General features: G+C 35.6%; 1 protein-coding gene across 1 annotated transcript in view; it reads left to right on the top strand.

Annotated features, from left to right (window-relative positions):
- PDK3 (pyruvate dehydrogenase kinase 3) overlaps window positions 1-19553 on the top strand; it is a 53343-nt gene extending 33790 nt beyond the window's left edge. The window contains exons 4-11 of the mRNA XM_062600144.1: window positions 1731-1915; window positions 4037-4126; window positions 7725-7802; window positions 10047-10123; window positions 11355-11456; window positions 11674-11784; window positions 16857-16970; window positions 18083-19553. Coding sequence (XP_062456128.1) covers window positions 1731-1915; window positions 4037-4126; window positions 7725-7802; window positions 10047-10123; window positions 11355-11456; window positions 11674-11784; window positions 16857-16970; window positions 18083-18226 — 901 coding nt within the window. The 3' untranslated portion in view covers window positions 18227-19553. The remainder of the gene's footprint in view (window positions 1-1730; window positions 1916-4036; window positions 4127-7724; window positions 7803-10046; window positions 10124-11354; window positions 11457-11673; window positions 11785-16856; window positions 16971-18082) is intronic.
- Window positions 19554-20692: the final 1139 nt, after the last annotated feature.

The following is a 20692-nucleotide window of genomic DNA, read 5'->3' as shown; positions in this document are numbered from 1 at the left end:
CCTCTGTACTATTGAATAAAAGGTTTGTTTTGAAGAATTTATTTTTAAGCGGAGTATGGTCATTGATATGAAACATTAAAAAAACATTGATAGCGGAGAAAATAGTTTTGGTTGCTCCTCTGCAACCAAAACTATTTTGTTGTTCTCAGTTGTGAAAGAGAGGTATGAAAACTGTTGAAACCTGTGTCCTTATCATTTAACTCTTGGGTCTGAGTGGCTACAGATCACACAGAATCAAGACTTAATAAACATACAAAGAGTCTACAAACCTTTTTAAGCATTAAAATGGTTTATGATGTTCTGTCAGCAAGACTGATAAGGAGACAAAAAACAGTCTTTCTGTACTCTGCAAGTCTTCAGACTGGGGAATTAGGCAGTTAAGGTTTCTTTTGTATGCAGTGAACTATGTATGCAGTGGTTTTGAAAGACCAATGAATATTTTGTTAATACACTTGCAAAAACAAGTGATTAGATAGAGGATGGTAAAAAAAGCTGTAAAAAATGAATCCTACATTCCTTTGAAGCTGGCAGTGTGAAGTGGGAGAAACCATTTTAAAATCGTATCACTTGTTAAGAATGATATATTTTACTTTCAGTCCTCTTGGACAACTGGTTATGAAAAAGGAAGAAGCATCTGCTTTAAATCTAGTGACAGATTGGTAGCCTTTTTTACTTTTGATGATTTTACTGTCTGTCCTTAATTAGTGTATATTGTACTTCTAATAAAATAATTAATGCATTATCACATTTTCTGTGTTCATTATATATCTACTGAGAATGTTTTGCAGGTGGTTCTTTTTAAAAAAAAGATCTGTAGATTTGCAGATCTAGGCGTAACACAACAAATTTTGCTTTCTTTTGAAGTCTACATTTTATTCTGTTATTAATATTCTATTTAAAGTATGCATGAGTTTGCATGTGAAAAGAAAGGCTGAACACTTTGAAGATCAAAGGTGTTGAGCTGCCTTGTCAGGAAAAACAAGAATCCTGCAAGCTGTTTCAAAATAGGTACTGTTAAAAGCCATGCACTATGTATCATAAAACTTCTGGACCTACTGCAGGGAAGGTTCCTTAGAAGGAAAAAAAAAAAAAATCCTAAAGCAAAAAACGCGCCATTGTATGCATTCTGCCATCCAGTGGTGTAAAAGGAAACTGAACACAAGTCACACAGATAATTACCTGTTCTGGTGTTTAGACTTACCAGAGTAGATGCCAGGTAAAGGAAATACATTCTAAAATTAAACTCTGGATGGGGAGGGACTTGGAAGGAAGTATGAAGTGTAAAACCTTTCAGGAAACTGTGAAAGGTAGTCAGGTTATTTTCTCCCAGATTGAGTCTCTGGTCTCCCAGCCACTGTTGGATGCAGGGAATATGAGAGTTACTAGGGTACATACTTTAAAAAAAATCTTGTTCCAAAGTTAAACAAGATAGATAATTTTGGATAAAAAATCTTGTTCCAAGTTAACAATGAGAAGAGACTTAATTTAAATGAGTATTTGGAGGAGGAAGAATTAAATTTGAATGCATCACTCTCATGAGAGGTTGATGTAATATTTCTCTTTAAATAGGCTTTTTTAGATGCTGCTTTATTTTGACTTCTTCCTTTTGATAATTTTACACTGACTATGAGGGATAGAAAATAAGAGATGATTGTACTGTGAGGAGTTGAAAACAGAAGTTGAGATTAATTATGCTCTTAACATTTTGTTTCTAATTTTGTTTCCTTTAGCTTTTTAGATGTTTTAATTAAAGTCAGGAACAGACACAATGATGTGGTTCCAACCATGGCGCAAGGGGTGATTGAATACAAGGAAAAATATGGCTTTGATCCATTTGTTAGCAGTAACATCCAGTATTTTCTAGATAGATTCTACACCAACCGCATCTCTTTCCGTATGCTTATTAACCAACACAGTAAGTAATTGCTTTTTTCATCTTTGAGATCTCATTAGTTATTGCCTGTAAACCTGTGACATAGCTTTGTTTCAGTGTTTTTCGTACTCATGACTAACTCTTACTATTCTATACTAATTATGGTAAATGGTATAGTGGCAACTAGTTATTTTTGTACTTTTTTCAGTTACCAAAAATGTATCCAAAACACTAGAACTCTTTCTCCCAGACTCTTTGTCTGGCTTTGTCAGTGTGGCTGTCACTTTCTAATCTCTTTGGCAGAGACACTTTGCTTAGTAACACATGAGCTATTTTTAGGTAGTGGTAGAGCAGCTGTATCTTTCTACTCACAAATCTGTCAGCATAGTTTGTCAAGTTGACATTTATTTCATCATCAAACCCAAAGTTGCCAAAGATTTTTGAAGAGGTTGTATGCTATATGTATTTTCATTGTTAATTTTTCAGCAACTTGCCCGGACTTTTTCTTGACTTCTAAAGGAACTGAGAGAGCTGAGTATCTCTAACTTAAGTTTTAAATTATCACCTTTGTCTGGCTGTACTTCCCACTCCTCATTTATGAATAAATACTAAAATTATTTATTCTTTGTTACTAGGGTCTATTTTGTTGTTTAATAATACTGATACTTTTTTATATATTCATATTACAGAGTAAAAGGAGTTACTTGCACAGCTCCTAATAACTAGTATGTGTTACTGTGTAGAAAGCGATCTGCACCAAGTTAAGGTCAATATTGTGATCTCTTATACTATATCTTTTACCTTAGCTCTAGAGCTTCATTCATGGCCCAATATTCTGCTTTCATGAGCCCTTGGAAATACGGGTACATGACAGATAACAGGGAACAAAACTTGAGTAGTGTAAAGTATTTTCCTGTAAATTATATGCTTTTCTAATAGCCTTTTATGTGATCTGCAAATGCCATGTTCTGCGACTACAAATAACTTCCACGTGGCAAGGCATATGATTTAAGATATATATGCAACTTTCTTTACTTATATTCGGGCAAACAAATGACAGAAGCAAAGCAAGTCAAAAGGCCCTCTTAGAAGAGAGCTAACAATGAGTCAAAGCTTCATCCTAATGGAAATTCTAGACCAAGTATGAGCATAACTTGCATTAGTTCTAACATATTAAATTCACTTCACTAAACTGAAATTGCTTTCTCTGTGGACATTCTCTTAACTGTTTGAAACTTGCACCAGCTTACAGGTGCTTGAAGTTCAGTTAAACTAGTAGTAGGTTTCTGTGCTAACAAGCTATAGTGACCTATCCATGATGGCAAATACCAATCTTGAAACATTGAAAAGAAAAAAAGAAACTGGAAAGCAGAATTTGGAAGCAGGTTTTTATGTACTTTCCAGTTCTGTTTGATTCGTTATGGACAAACTGTTTCTTATGGTGCAGTTCTACAAGGTGCAGTAAGCCAGTGTGTTGGCTTGCCATCACTGGAATAGGAAAATCTTCAATCTTATCTTTTGCTTTCCTGCTACTGCCTCTGTTTCTTTATCGGAGTTGACTAAGTTGTTTAACAGGAGAAAATTGCCCCTGCAAAACAGTATTAAATATTTCTGCTTTTTTAAGAGTTAAACTGGGTCAGTGAAGGGTGTGGTGAGAGCCAGACTTTGTGCAAAGGAGGGAGTGGGGCATATACTGCTGAAAGTCAGGGAGGAAGCTGAGGGAGAGACCTCTCTGCCGACTGTGAAATTACAGCTTAGGTGAGTGTAAAAGGCTTTTAACACTGTCTTACAGTTCCTCAGTCCTTTTTATTGACATTTCCATTATTATGACTGCTGTTGTACTGACATAATGATATGAATGAAGCATTTTACAGTTTAGTTGTGTCTCATTTGGTAGTCCAGTCTGAAATGGAGGTTTTCACCTTAACCCTCCCACCCCACCCACCTTTATTTCTGTATTAACTAGTTTTAGTGATATGAGAGGAGGTGGGAAGAGAAACTAGTAACTTGTCTTTCTAAACAAGGATTTTGGCAATTGGGAAGATTATCTTTTTACAAAATGATGTGTTATGCAGTAAGTTTCAGTTGTCATCTGATTTATTAAGTTTTCTGTGCTGTTTCATGTGTAACAGACAATTTACTGCTATTTCCTTTTCCTTTTAGCACTTCTTTTTGGAGGCGATATTAATCCTGCTCATCCCAAACATATTGGAAGTATTGATCCTAATTGTAATGTGGCTGAGGTGGTTAAAGGTAAGGAGATCAAGCTAGTATTTTTATTGATCAACCATTCCCCCCAAAACTCTAGAATATTCATTCATTTATTATTCAGATATGAAAGACTGAAAATCTATGTCTATTTAACAAACAAAAAAAAGAATAAATGAAACATCTTCAGTCACCTACAAATAAGTTCATGAGCTTATTAAGAATTTCTAATGTCTTCATCATTCAGTAAGTTGAAACTTACAGTATATTAACAGAACTAGGAAGACAAATGTATTTTTTATAACTATCATCTGTTCTTCTTAAGCATCAGATTAAGTATCTTAATGTTTTGTTAAATCTTAAATGTTTTCTTACCCCAGATACTTAGGGGTAGGTTCTCAGGTACTGCTTTTTTATTTAATACTGGTACTAAAGAAAATTAAGAATAAATAAAATTTTATAATTTTCCTTAAAGGCTGATATATTAGTGTCCTCAGATGTACAGATATTTTAATGGAACTCCACATTCCATCATATAGCCTTGCTATGTGCATCTGAATATATCAGTCTGTCCTCGATACAGAAGACATGTATGTCATGACTGTATCTGAATAATTTGGCACCTTCTCATTTGAAATCTACTTAATGTTATGAATGTTCATATGTCTACAGAATACCTATGTATTAGTACATATGCATGAAGCAATGTTGCCCCCTTCAAGAACTTGTTTGAAGATTCGTGCTCTGGATATATCTGTTAACAAATAGCTTTTGCTGTAGGTGTGAATCCTTCTTTCTAACCTCAACTGCTCCCCTTTGCTTTCTCTCAGCTTTTGGGAAAGCAAACTGTTTTACAGCAGAATTTGACCTGCACGATGGCTTATTTTGTAGTGTGGACACTTCTTGCCATTATCAAGGCTTCTTGGTTTCCAGCCCTTTGGCTTTAAAGCAGTCTTTTTTTCCCTAAAACTCTTCTTTTCTTTGATCTTACTCTGCTATAACCTCAGCATAGCATATGTTGCAGATTTGTTGTTTATTTTAATATTCCTTCTAATAGCAATGTTTGAATCTATTTTCATCATCAAATTCCTAGTTGCTGTCTACCTTGGACAGAGGAGTGCATAGTGGCAGAAGGTGCCCAGTCCAGTTCTTAAGCCAAAAGCTGAAAGCGACCTGCATCTGAAGAAATATCTGTCAACAAATGACGGCACCATGAACAGTGTGTCCAGTGTTGTCTTTCAAAGAAATGAAATGACCTTAAAGGCAGAGCTTATATAGTCAAGGCAATTAGGGTCGTTTCCTCTTAGAGTTGTTGGAAGGGTTAATTTGCATTCCAAAATGTTCTAGTGCACAAGTGTCATTCGAGGCAATTTGTTAGAGTTTAGATGTCAACTTTGGCACTGTATGTAGTAGCAGCAAGCTCTGGATGCCCTTCAGAGGTGAAAGAAATGGTTTAAAGAGCTTCATTTCAAGGGAACTCTGCCAAGAGTTCTCTCTAACTGCCTGAGGTGGGTCTGTAGATCTCTCATTGACTGTGCTTCAGTAAGCTTATTTTTGTCCTGAGAGCAGCTCCAGGCTTGTTCCTGGAACTAGATTTTAGAGGTACTGGCAGGTTTTACACTCTGTTGCTGTTTACCTCCTGCCACAACATGAAGAAGGCTTTGAACCTTATTACACTATGTCTCTTTTACAGTCTTAGGCCTTTGCCAAAGACAAAGTTGGGTGTTAGAGGAGGGTAGACCATAAGACTTTGCTTTTTTTTTTTTTTTTTTTTTTTTGCCTCTGGTCAAAACCATTTTTACCTGGAGGTGGATTGTGAAAGGCTTTCCTGTTCATCTCAAGGGGGAAGGTTTCAGGATGGCTACTTCTTGAAAAAGGTGTGTATTGAACTTGGGGAGTCTGAATGTGTTTGTTCAGAGTGCCTTTGTTCTCTCAGGCTTCATGTAGTGGCTATGTTTGCTCTACATCCATATACTGAGGGCTTTTGGTTTATTCCTAGCCTGTTATCAATAGACTTTTCTTGATAGCCATGAGGCTTCTGCCATAGGAATCCAGCTTCTGTCTTCTGGATGGATCCACACGTTATTCTTATTTCTGTGATGTGGAAACTCTTTGAAATATGCTAACATAGTCCTTTCTCCATGTAGAGGGCCTTGTGGTAGTAATTGCTATCCTCAGCTTCTGATGACTCAGTCAAGCTTGTGGCTGTGTTCCTTATGCCCCTTTTTTCTAAAACACATGATCATTCACTCCTGAGGCCATTAGATGTTCTGAGGTGATCTGAGAATAAGTGTAGATGTTCCAGTATCTTGTCGTCCTGCCCAGTTGTGTTTACTGCAGGTTGAGGGTCTCTGCATAGCTTTGATGTTAGATGAGATTTTTACTAGGACATGGTTTTTTTAGTGCTACTGACATGACCATTTTAGGAGATTTTTTTGGAGTTGGCCATCTTGACACAAGGGATTCCTCCTGGATAGCTCATTTTATGAGACTTTATAGAGAGTTGGTTGAGAACGTTATGTTGATTAGTTCCATTTTACTAGAGCTCAGGCAGCATCCATGTTAGTCTTGTGTAATATGTACAGCTTTGCAGATGTCAGAACAACTGATACGAAGTTTTCCATATAACAAATCACATACATAAATATGTCTGTAAAAAGCACGTCTTGAAGGAAAACAATTATAGGCAAATACCCAGTCCTTTCTGAGGCCAGTGATTTTGTTGTCCTTCTACCTGTCACTATCAAGAGTCACTGCTATTTTGTTTTTTAGCCTCACTTTGGACAGGAGGAGGAAGATACATGTTGGACTTGGTCAAATGAAATTGTTAACAATATCTTAGCAAATTACTGCCAGTCTGCAGAACTGCCACATCTGTTCATGTGCCTGCTCTTTGCCCATAATAATTATGAGGAAACTTTCATTTCCTTAAACCACTTTCATTAAGGTAACTTAAGCAGTACAGCTGGAACAGGTTTGAATCTATAGCTTTTCCTCATTGAGCTAAAAATTGCTGCTTTTTTCTGACATGTTTTTGCAAAGGAGAGAGAGTGAATATTAAGAGTCATTCAGAACTCATTCAGACAAGAGCACAGCTTAATTTTCTTGCTGTACTTTGGCAATAGGTAATGCCTGATTTGGATTATGGTGTTTTTTTTGGTTCGATGGGAAAGAATGAAGAATCTAAAAAACTTCAGCTTTTTTTCCAAGAAAAGCTTCAAAATCAAGTATTATAAACTTGATATTTGGAAAATTTGAATTTGTGGTTGTCCATATAATCATTTCTCATCCTGTTATGTTTGAGATGAGAGGAACAGGTATTAAATTGTGACTGGGACATAAAAAATAGGCAGTAATTACAGTCAAACTATTATATAGACCCTTTGGCTGGTTTTCAGGCCCTGAGTAAAGAAAAAAATATATAGCTTGTCTCCAGTAATCTGCTTTTGTTTATAAAACCTCTGATAGAATATATCTGTTCTTTTACAAATGGCTGTGAGCATATAGACAAAAAGGGATTAACATTAATACAGCTTCACATTTGTGAGTGTTCTGCTTGTAGTCTTTCAGATGCAGGATGAATGTTGCTAGTCTCGCTTAGCTGATTTTCATAAATAAGTGTTCTATTCTCTTATTTTTTTAGATGCTTATGAAACAGCTAAGATGTTGTGTGAGCAGTACTATCTGGTTGCACCAGATTTGGAAGTTGAAGAATTCAATGGTAATTGTGAAATTCATTTAATTCCGAAGTGATATATTTCAGAAAGAACATCTCTAAAATCTGTGATTTCCAGCTTTGTTTAATTAATTTTAAGTTATAATTGAAACCTTGCAGTCCTATATATGGAGTTCATTCTCTTTCTCTCATAATGTATCTACATGGACACCTGAATTTTAGTTTATCACAATGGCATGCTTACTTAATTCCTGGTGCTGCATACAGAGTGCCACCTGCTGAATTGATTATCATTTTATGGTTGTTGAGAATTCTCCTTACTAAGAAACAAACAGACCTGCCTTCTACTAATCTTTTAACAGAACTGAACTATGTTTCGTTTTCAAGTATGCTTGTAAATCCCAATCTCAGTCCGTGTACCGGGGTGGTTAGCTCTTGTGTGCAAGGTGGCAAAATTTGAAACTTGATTTTTTTTTTCCTACCTACCCTATGCATGAAATCTTATACATAAATCTTTTTCGCATGAAAATATTTTTCTAGTCAATTGCTAAGAAGAAGATTGAGTGCTACAAAACTGATGAGATAATCCTTGCCAGTCTGTTGACTGATCATTTTGTTCCTCATTTGTATTGATGGAAAAAGCAGATTTTTTTGTTACAAAATAAATTGTCTTGAGTAATCCTTTCACAAACTTTAGACAACTGTCAAAACACAGAACTAAAAGTGTTTCCAAATTTCAGAAGAAAAAAAAGAATTGCAAAAGTCTCAGAAATGGAAAATAAATAGAAAATAGAGGAAATTATATGTGGGAACATATTTTGCTCAAAGCAGAACTCTGCATTGTAGGAATACTTTTCTATGCTAATGCTGTTGGCAGCACAGCAACAATTGTTGGCATTAGTATCACCTTCCTCTCCCAAAAACAAAGAATCCAACCTTCCCCTCCACCGCAAACCAAGTGTTTGATTTTAGAGCTAGATCATCACAAGTGCTGAGTGATGCAGCAGAACGTTCAATATAAAATTCATTTGAAGACGAAGTTTGAAGATCCAATAGTGGGGCAAATTTCATTGTCGCAAGATGATGAAAGATCGTGTTCTCATCAAAAAAGCAGGGAGAGAGGGGAAGGATAACGTGTTGCCTTCAAACTCACTAAATAACAACACGACGAAAGGAACTTTCCAGATTATCTCACAAGAGTGGAAAAAAAAAATGTTTTCTGCATAACTGTGCTCCTCAAATGAGTACTAATAAATCCTTGTAATTACAGAAGTGGCATGTATTTTGTATGCTGCTGTGGACTTGCTGGTGCATAAGAATTGGAATATGGACTTAGACAAGGTCACTAAAACAGTAGATTGCCTTGCAACTAATTTTGCAGAATGTTGTTTTGGTCATCTTTTCCTGGGAGTTTTCACCAGTTCTTAGAGAAATTACAAGAGTTTGAGACACACAGAGGGTATATAAAGTAGTAACTGGGATTACCTGCCGTTGGTGCAAAAAAAAGACGAAATAGTCCGGCCCCTTTCTGCAAGCATAGCTACACCTTCACACAGTTTATGAAGCAGGAATTTAGAGACTAGTTTCTTTAGTGTGAACTGCTGCTGAGTGTATAACTGCTGTGACTGTATAACTTAGTGCCTGGGAAAATTTAAATGTTCAGGGATGACAGTGTCTTCAGCTCCAAAACTGTAACTGATTGTATTAAATGCAACTGTATTTCTGCTAAATGAATTAACGCTCTATTATGCAGAGTTGTGCCACACACCTCTACTGAAATGTTGGCAGCAAGGACAGCAGTGGACAGAAGAATTCAGTTATGATATGGAGAAAGAATTATGATACTTTTTGAAATATATTTTGAAGATTCATAAAAATTACATTTTGCATACTTTCATTAAGGAAAATAATGTGTACATTTGCTTTTAGAATATTTAAACAGTTTTTAAGAGTCCTTTTTGTCCAATCTGCTATGCTTAAACATTGCATATGTTTATTAAAAAAAGGTAAAGTGTTTTACATTAATTAATAATTACATTATTATCAGTACTAACCACTGCTTAGTGAAGTTTCATATCTAAACAAAGTTTGCTGGCATGGATGACTAAAAATCGTCATTAAAATGTGTCATTTCAGGTGATGCCTGAAACTAAAATTCCTGTTTTCATGCAGCATGATTTGCACTTGGAAAATTAGACATAATTGTTTCTGTCTATATTTTTGTATTGTTACTGTAAATAGAAATGCTGCAAGAGATTGGTGTCTGTCTTTTTATTTTTTTTAATATAGCTAAAGCTCCAAACAAGCCTATTCAAGTAGTTTATGTACCATCTCATCTGTTTCATATGCTTTTTGAATTATTCAAGGTAGGTAGTGCTTTTTAATATTTGCAAAGAGTTGGTGAACTTACATTACAATTGTAATTATTCTTTTCAGTTACTCTTAAGTGTTCTTTCAGTTTCCCTTTCTCAACTCAGTCTTAACCTGGTGAAGATTGTTTGAAATTGTGATGAAAGCTAGGCACACAACCCTCTATGATGCCCCTGTATACTTAAGGAATTTTTCTGTTTTTCCCACTTCTCCTTTTAGCACTTTTGCAACTGATTAATTTAAAGCAAGTATAAACAATCTAGTTTTGTAACAATGACACATTATAAGGCCTTACAGTTTTCAACTCTTGCTTCTTTATTATGGATTTGAGTACTGGGTAAGATCAGTGTCTTCTGTTTGTTGTGAAAGCAGTCTGTGTCTCCTGAACAGCGTAAATGGTATATTTTGTTCTATTTACTTTCTGAATTGTTTGAGCAACAGTAAAAATGGAACATAGGAGAGCTGTTGCAGGAATGGCATGTATTTAGAGTAAGGTAGATGGTCCCTAGGTGGTGCAATTGAACATACTAGCAATTCAAGAAAAAACAATATATTCAGTCAAAGAGAATCTTCTCTTAAATAATGTATTTTGGTTTTGATTTCTGACATCCATCGAGGGCATTCATTTTAATCATCCCCTCTCTTGTTATTTGTAAAGTTAGCTCTAGGCCAGAGAAGATGTGAGTTTGCAGATTGATTGTAGGTGTGCTTTAGTATAAGTCATGAAACTGAATGAAATCAAAGAAGTTGTAGCTGTAAGTGATGTTATGTCTGTGATGGACTGGCAGGGGAAACTATTAATTAAAAAAAATGATATAGAATAATGGACCGTAACATAAAAATTTTGTGATCTAGATCAATAAAACAAAAGCTGTTTCTCTGTGGTGAGCATCAGTATTGGTGTTCTGGCAGGTGTAGGGCAAGGACATTATCTCATTTTATAATTGCTGGATTTCACAGGGAGAAAATTTTTTCCTGCTTTATGTTCTCTGGTTTTCTGTCAAGTAGGGGAAAGTATATACGATAGAGTTCTGATATAAAAGTCTAATTAGGCAACTGATTTACCTGAAAGCACTCTTTGAATTTGTTTTAAATACAGCCTTTCCTGTCCTGCATACAAATCTAGGACAAGGCATCTAGATTCAACAAAATAGTTGTAAGTTGTCACAAAAGCATGTATGGTAACGTTTGCCAGAGTCTAAGACACTGTTTTCTTCTTAACTTCAGAACTCAATGAGAGCTACAGTAGAATTGCATGAAGGCAAGAGAGAAGGCTATCCATCAATCAAAACCTTAGTCACTTTGGGGAAGGAAGATCTATCTATTAAGGTAAATGCCTAAAAATAAGTTCTTGTACAACTTATGACCCTGTTAAGTTTAAAACAGCATGACTTGTAATTTGAAAAGGCATTAAGTACTGTATGATTTTCAGCATTTATTTCATACTGATGAATGTTTCTCAAGTCATTTAGATCATGCTTCTTGTGTTTTACACTTTGCTTTTTTCAGAACATGATGTTTAAAATTTTAACTTTTCATTCCCTAGATAAGTGATCAAGGTGGAGGTGTACCTTTAAGAAAAATAGACAGATTGTTTAACTACATGTACTCAACAGCACCCAGGCCTAGTTTGGAGCCAACAAGAGCTGTGCCTTTGGTAAGCAATTGCACTACATATTTAAATGTGCCTTGACACTACTCTAGTCACGCCTTTCCTTTCACTGCAGCTGACTGGATCAGTTTTTTCAATTGAAGAATTTGGCTATCAATAGTAATTTTGTGCAGGTAGAACATATCAAGGGAAAATACATTCTGCAATCACAGCTTAGTCTTTGAAGTAGACAATTTTTTTCTTTATTTTGAACATTATATTCTTGGAAAGAAACTTGTCTTTTTAAGCTCAACATTTTCACAGATTAATGGACAGAACTTCTAAGTGCTTTGCTACTGAAAAGGTGGATAACCTAATGAGCTGCTACTTGGTGTGCAGATTACTGTTGAAGAAGAAGAATTTTATCTAAGTTTACTAGGTTAAATATTTGTATTGAAGAGGTGAAACATGCTGTTAATATTACAACAGTTAAGAATTACTTCCTGATAATACATGCATTTATCCTAAACTTTGAAAATGGTTTTATATAATTTACAGATTGTGAAAACACATATAGAAAAAAATCCTCAAATGCATAATGTGTGATAGAATCACATTTGATGCATTTCTTTTTCAGTTGGGGATATTTCATATGATACTTCCTTTTGAGATGCATCAGAGTCAGATTTAGGAAACAAAACAAAACCTCTTCCCATAGCTGCTTCTAAATGGAGAATTGCTTCAGCATTAAATGCTTTGATTCTTTTAGGAAGTATGGGTTTTTTGGTTGTTTTGTTGGGATTGTTTGTAACTAAGTTCTATCTCTGGGATTATTGTAATAACAGTGATGTAACAACTGTTCCATTTGACTGTCATTCAGTAAGTGGATCAGTAGTGATACTGTATTCTTGCTTTTCTTCTCATTGTTGCTCTGTATTGCTTCTGATGCAATCTGTTATCTTCAAGCATGCCAAGAAAAAGTCGATTCTTTGAGCAATTTCCTTTCCCTGTTTAAATGCGTTATGTGGTCTTTTTTTCTGGTAGTTGTGTGGTTGAAGAGCTTTCAGGCAGCTAATAAAATGAGGTGCAGATTATATAGCTATTTCTGATATAAAATATCTGAAAGTGAGTTTAGAGGTGAAACCTTCTCAAAGTGGTACAGAGTAATAACAATTTCCTTTTACACTTTTAGCAGAGAGCCTTTACAGTACTATTTTAGTTCACAGTTCTTAGCAGCGTGGCATGTAAGTGTATTGCATTGTTTTCACTGGTGTTTTTTTGCCACTGCAGTAGGTGTGAAACCCGGTTCTGCATCTACATTGACCTGACATTAATCCTTCTGGTTCCCTAATTCCACAGCCCATTAGTAACAAATAGTTCAAATGATGCTGTGCCTTTTTCATAGAAATTCTTCTTCAGTGGGATAAGTGATACAAAACAGTCCTTAATTCAAATATGAAGTTTATTTTTCAGGTCAGAAATAGTAGAATTTTTCTTGATTCATAATCTGTCTTTATTCTGCCTTGCTTTCAACCAGCACTTTTCTATATTGGCCTACAAAGGTTTCCTGAAAGTTATTCTTTCTTAATGGGGGAAAAACCCTTGCATCTTAATTGTCAGTTAACTTCACTATTAGCATGTCTCTGCTTTTGTGGCTCTCTGACTGTAAAATATAGTCAGTTTAGGATTAGGATTGTCATGTCTGTTTTTTTTTTTTTTTTTTTTTTTGCTTTTGTTTTGTTTTGTTTTGCTTGTGTCTTTAGCAATGTATTCCTCTGTTTTTCTAATCTTTAAGACTTCTTACTTTGATTCTGTGGCATTTATACTTAGTTTTCTTCTAACCTAGGCCATCTTCAGGCTTCATTTTCCTCTTCAGTCCATATGTCACTAAAGTGACATAAAAGACTTCTGCCTTTTAAGTCTTTCTGCTGCCTGTACATGACCGAATGCTGAGAAGAGTTGTTAAGCTCTGTCCTTGCACATGTGTGTTCAGAAGCAGGAAAAAAAAAAAAAAAAAACAAGAACTGGGAGTTTATGGCATATCTTTCCACTAAGAGCAAAAAGGACTTTGACAGTGAGACGTGACACACATTGTATTATGATCCAGATTCAGTTATAAAGACAATTATGCTATTTTTAATATGTTAGTCTGGAAACAAAAATCCTTCCGGAGAGTTTCATGTAAATGAATCATCGTAGAAGTCCATACAGAAGGAAGGCTTCTTAATTGCTTAGTACCAAAACCCAAAACACTTAAGAATTACAGTCCTCCAGAAGATAGCTAGGTGCCTTGACTAAGATATATTTGTTTATTAAACTGTAGTGTAGTGTAAAAAGACTTATTTTTCTGTTCTGATACCTCTGCCATACACACATTATTATAGCATCTCCTGTCTAGTTTATGAAACATTCATTGACTTAGAGGCAAGGAATAGGGGGATATATGGTATTTGAAAATTATTTTTCAGTATTACTGCAAATATTTTTTTTTTTTTTTTTTTTTTTTTTTTAATCACTGGAGAAGCCTTGTTACCATGGCAGCATTCTGATTCTAGCAGGTCTTGGGTTCCTCTGTAGTATTACATGCGTAGTGGAATCATTAGAAGCACATTAGAAGCTTAATGATAATTGGATTTGTGGGGGGGGGGGGGTGTTCAACAATTCTGTCTGTGTTGGAAACATCTGTTTATAGTGGGAGATGTGTTGCTTAAATAAGGTTTAATTAGACCTGTAGACACCGGTAACAAACAAATTTAATAATTTCCAATTTGTATAATACATACTGTAATATTAAATGAGAAATTGGCACTAAAAAGCTTTCTCAAGGCAGTTGTGTACTCATTGACTATCTTCTATATACTCTAGATCAAACAAGGACCTATGTTATAATCAATTTGTGTTAATTTTCTTGTATTTTGTAAAATACAGATCTTGCCGTAACAAAGTACTTGAGTACTCATATCTGAGATCTAGTCTTCTCATTTCTTATTAATTAACTATTTGGGAAAATACTCTGAAGACAATATAGAGAAGGAATTGATAAGATATGTTGGAAGAGGAAGGAGAAAATAATTACATGGGCCAGTATGGTTGGTAAAAAGATTCTCCTGGAGGGAGGATAGGAGGAGGAAGCAAGCGGAAGCTGGATGTAGATATTAAGGAAGTATAATTCTGGGGAGAGGAAAAGGTAATTGGTTTTCAGGATTGTTTGATACAGCCTTTATGGTCTTGCAGTTAGTGTACTTCTAATTTCAGTAAAATATTTACTTTTTTACAGCAAGTAACTCTTTGGAACTTTTTTTAGAAGCTCTTTCGAAGGTAATCAGATAACTTCCCCTTTTTAGAGATTCACAAAGAGATACTTGTCTTAAAATGAGATGTGTGGAAGTGATGCATATATCTATAATGGGCATCTTTGAGAATTAAGTTTTTGAAGCATACTATTTTTTGCAAGAGTTCATCTAAATATCTGTTTTAACTATGGGAAGGGACACTAATAACTATAACAAGCAGTGTGAGTAGAAGGAGGCAAACAGTTTCCAGTTGTGCTTGCCATTTCTGTTTCTCCTTTTCCTCCAATGAACCATTAACAGTCATCAGTGTGAGCAACTCCAGCCAGTCTGAGCACTAAAACAAGGAAGGAGGACAAAAGATACTGTGCGGATTGTAGGTGACAGAATTTGTAATGGATACTCTAGTACAAAGTTCTTTAATATCCCCTTCTCCCTCCAAGGAATTTCAGATAGATTGATTTCTTATGAAGTGACACCACTTACTAACTGTGTGTAATGCTCACACATCCTTATTCTTAGTTCTCTTATTTTATAAATTGTTATGAGGTTTGGCTTTTAAGATTCAGCACATGATTCTTGCTGCAAGCCAAGCGTTGTATAGCATCCAGTAAAATCATTTACTCTATCTGAACCCTTACCCCTCCCAATATCTTTCAGGGGTTTTTTTATAGAAATATTATATTGGAATGAGTTTATTGGTTTTCTGAAAGTTTTAAGTGCCTAATTCTTTCTGTAATGTGTCCTTATGGAAGAGTTTTATTACTGCCTTGCCCTGTGTACCCTTACTTTAAAATGCTTGTATTTTTGGAAATCCTCTGTTATTGCTCTGGACAAACCTGAATAGTTCAGGGAGATTCAAATGGATAATAAAACACTGTGATTCTCAGCATGTATCCAGCTGTCTGAAAGAGAAGATTTGTAGATGAATGTCTTGGTTACTGCAATGAGAGGAACTTGTTTTTTTGTGTGTGTGATAACTTTTTCTCACAAGAGAGGATTGGAAAAGGTATGAAGCTTTTGACTTGTTTGGAGCTATGGCTCTGAAAAACAGTGTTTTAAAAATCGAAAATTTGTAGCTGTCAACTCTGTTGTGCTTTGACAAATAGCATGGTCTGTACAGGCTTTTAATCTTCAATAGATCATTCACTGCATTGTGGAATCCTGGCTTTTTGTTAGATGGCTAAGCAATAGCTAAGATTATTTCCTTAGTATTGCTTTGCATATTATTAATGGAGCGAGTTTTCTCTGCAATAGTCCTCTGAACGCCTTTGCAGTATGGGATCGCCAATCAAATGGTAGTGTGACCTAGATGAAGTAAATGGTTGTCTCTTGTTTTCTTGTGTATTCTCCTAAGTGTAGAGGCTTTTGAAAATGATAATTGCAGGGCTTAAGGAGGAATGTGCTGTCAGGAACTTGATATCAGCAAAGAAGGAATGAAATATTACAGCAATGGTAATCATCATGAGGAAGCCATAAAAAGTATCAACTTGCTTTGATTGGAGACTGCATGTTCTGTGTGTGGCACCTACTTGCCTCCTAGAGGAAAATGAAAAATGACCGAAGTAGTCCTAACAAAGGCTTGTTTACTTCTTTATGGTGTTATTTTTCCCCTCTTATGTATTTAAACTAAAAAAAAATAAAAAAACATCTTAAGACAAAATGAGATTGACTGAATAACAACTTATAGTGCAGGCTGAGGAGTAAAAGAAAGTTTGGAGGGTAATCTGAGGCAAATCTAATAATTAGGTATTTTTATTTTCAGTTCTACAAGCAATTGTAGTGATTTATTACGTTTTTTCTTAAACTTTTCATCATACTTTTCCTTCTGTGTTCATATTTTTGTAGGCTGGATTTGGCTATGGTTTGCCAATTTCTCGTCTTTATGCCAGGTATTTTCAAGGTGACCTTAAACTCTACTCAATGGAAGGAGTTGGTTCAGATGCTGTAATTTATTTGAAGGTATGAATTTGACCCTCCTATAAGCTAATAGTTTTGTGCAATTTGATAGTTTAAAGCAGGCAAGTGTTCTGCTGAATAGGTTATTTTTTTTCTCTTTTCTCTCTTGAATTTGTTTTCAAATGTATAATTGTCTGTTATATTCAAATCAGGTATGCAGAACTATAAAAGCAGGTTATACATGTTAATCTCAGCACTAATATTTAATTAGTTTCCAGAGTTTTTTCGTTTCCCCAGGTTGGACCTCTGCATTTTGTTTATCCATTGTACGTGCTAAAATTTCAAAGAATACTTGAGTGATGGGAGATAATTTCAGTTAATACACTTTGATTCTTCTAATTTTGGCCACAACAAAAGTGAAAAAAGACTATTGTATAACTCCTGAGTTACACATTTTCTTTCTATGCAGTTCTTGACCTATGTGCAATAGACTATTGATCCTGCTGTTGTTTCTCGGGAGAATCCCAGACTGTTCAAGGACTTAAATTTAAAACTAACTACTTGAACTGCACAAAGGAATTAAGAAAATAAAAAATACAGCTCATGCACAGGCTGTTGAATTGGTTACCCCACTGTGTAGTAAGCGAGCTGTGCGGTCCTGCACTAACTTCAGTTTCTGATGGATTTAATCCTATGTATGAATGTGTGGAGGAGAACTTGAGTATGGCCTTTCTCAGAGAAGAGGCATGCCACTGTTCTAAAATGTTTCCCCCCAGATTAGTGTTCTGACATAGTCTAAGGGAATCTAAGTTTACTGGGTAAGTGGAGTATCTGTGTAAACTAGCTGTCTGCTCCATATCAATGACAAATCTCCCCAACATATTTTGGATCAAGACTTTTTTTTTTTTTTTTTCCTTAATGTCTTTGTAGACATTATTCCCTGGAAATGAGGAAGTATTTTAAGATGTTAGTTTCTTTTAACTTTTACTGTACAGCAGTTCTTTAGGAATGACTGGTCATAGCCAAAATATTTTGAAAACAGTGTTGTGATGTGAAAGTGGATAATTGAGGCTTTTGTTCAATGCAGAAGTCTGAACTTTAGAACTCCCTAGAGTATCTTTGTGCTGTTGGTCTTTCTAAACAATACGTTACTATGGCTTTTCTTTTTTTCATAGGCCCTTTCAAGTGAATCATTTGAAAGACTTCCTGTTTTTAATAAGTCAGCGTGGCGACACTACAAGACCACACCTGAAGCAGATGACTGGAGCAATCCTAGCAGTGAACCAAGGGATGCTTCTAAATACAAAGCTAATCGATAATTTCCCACCCTTTTGTCTCTCCTGAGGATGAGCTCTGCATTCAGTATAAAGTTTCTGCTTTGTTCCAAAATCCTTAAACCACAATAGCCAGTTACTTCCAAAGAAAGACCTAATCAGGGCTTTAAAAAATAGTAAGAACAAAGGTTGGGACTTAAAGGAAGATGCTAAGCACATTTGATATGTGAATTCTGTCTGCTTCACCAGAATATGCTTGGTTGGTTCAGTGGTTCAGTCGTATTGACAAAAGGGAAAGGCTTGCACAGCGATGCCCTTAAGATTACAATGTTACATTTGAAATGGCTGAATTTTATTACAACATAAGAATTGGCAAGATGTGCAGAATCCCTTTTTATGAGGAATAGTATCTTGTGCAGCAATATGACATAAGTGAAAAATTCTAGTGTAGTTAAACATATGCTTAGCAAATCCACTCTTTCCTGCATTTTGTATTGCAGTGTCACCTGTTATGGAAAAGCCCTTTGAGCTCTTCAGATCTTAATGAGCTTATAAATGCATAGTTCTAAAAAGGGTTGTGCAGCTTTAAACTGATGCTTTTCCCAAATTCCCAAATCCATTTGTCAAGTGCATACAAAAATTATGTTCTTACAAGGCATTGGGACTTTCACTTCTTGGTATGCACCTTAATGATTTTCTTGACTTGCACAAGAATGCCAAATGGTAAATCACGTTAATTATGCATTTGTAAACATTTTTCCTTATTTTAAGGAAAGATCATAAGTAGTTTTATCATCTCTCCATATTTTCAGGAACTCCCATCAATATGGGGGAGGGGAGAAATTAAAAATGACAGGTAATGAACATGAAATTTTGGTGTGGGGGTGAGGGAAAGGGGGGGGAGAAATGCTGAGAAGCCAGACAGCCAGTCATACAAATGAATTTGCCTTAAGAATGTTGGTCACTTGGAACTCGATTAGTATAAAATCTGTAAATAGTTTGCAAAGTTATTTATATACTCAATGTCTAACAATAGTCTGATAATCTGAATTTGTAGTGTATATAAAGATGTTATACACCAGCTTTTGGAAAGTGTCATTAGTCTAAATCTCTGAAACTGGGTATGTGAGAAGGATAAGAAAAGACAGACGATGCCTGATTTAAAAAGAAAGAAAGGAAGGAGAGGAAAAACGTAAATAAGTAACACCCTTTTAAATTTATAAGTGTTGCTGTTGAATGTTAGGAAACTGTACTTCACAGAGTCTCTGCCAAATAATATTTCTGTTACTATGGCCCTCTAGAAGAATCTGTGAGATTAGAAGTTCTGGTGATATCCTCGCTATGTGAATAAAGATAGAGAAGTTGTAAGCAACTCTGCACCCTCAGTTTCTCTTAAGTGTTTTGATATTTTTGAAAGACATTGCGGATTTTTAACAGGGAAAAATGAAACCTCTTTGCTTGAACTATGGGGGAACTGTCTCTTGTCCTCTTGAATATTTATTTTTGTAAAGAATTGATCTGTTGGGTAAACAGGGAAAAGCTGAGAAAATTCTAGGTATTTTTTAAAAAACCTTAGTTTGACTTAATGGTAGTACTTCGCACTTACATAGCACACTTCAAAGGACTTCAGAGTGCTTTGAGCAGTAAGTTTCTTATAGCCCCATTTCTGAAAAGCTAAGTTCCTTATCCTGCAAATCCTTACTGTCATCTGTTGCAGTCAGTTCAAGAATTTGTATATGAATAGTTCATGTATTTGGGGGGCTTGAGGTTCTATAGGTTTCTCTATACCGTACACTTACGTGGTGCTGGAGTACCAGATTGCTTGGGCACTGTCTCATACCTGTCTACATGGAATGCTGCAGCACCATCTGGAGACAGAGATACCAAAGCGACTGCTGTCTGACTTGTTAGCTGGTAAGCAGTGCCCTTAGCCGCCGCCACCAGCAGGTCGGAGGAGGGACCGTGCTAATGGCACTGTCCTCTTCTGTTCCCCAACTGCATTCATTTGATCCTAGCGAGGAGATTTTTGCATGACATTGCATGGCACAGTGAGGATGTACCTTGCATGAGCTCCAGAGCATTTCTTGTGACTGCAGGCACTGCTGCAGAGGGGGAAAATTGCCATTCAAGTGATACAGCTATGCTGCTGTGGAGAAATCTGTGCAATAGGTTTGCCTGAAACATCAGTTAAGTCACATGTACTTAACTTCTGCCCTCACCCACAACTTACTACTATTCCTTTAGTTCAAGTTTTCTATAAGTAATAGAGAAAAAATAAAAAATGGAAGTTCATGATGAAACATGAAGTTCATGATTTTTTCAGTTGTGTGTGGTCAGTTTTTTCTGGACTTTTACCTAAAATGTTCCAATGTATAAAATTGTTTATGTAAGAAGCTAAAGTTTAGCTGTTGTTAGAAGTCATATTTTTGAAGTAGTAAATGCTTACCTGGTGCTTCTTTTTGAGTGCCTCCTTGTAAATGATGGGAAGGAATGCAAAAGATGCAAGGATAC

Source organism: Rhea pennata, chromosome 1 (assembly GCF_028389875.1).
Source record: "Rhea pennata isolate bPtePen1 chromosome 1, bPtePen1.pri, whole genome shotgun sequence".
In the NCBI taxonomy this organism is placed as follows: domain Eukaryota; kingdom Metazoa; phylum Chordata; class Aves; order Rheiformes; family Rheidae; genus Rhea; species Rhea pennata.
The sequence above is the reverse complement of the archived record's forward strand: the minus strand, read 5'-3'. Positions and strand labels throughout refer to the sequence as shown.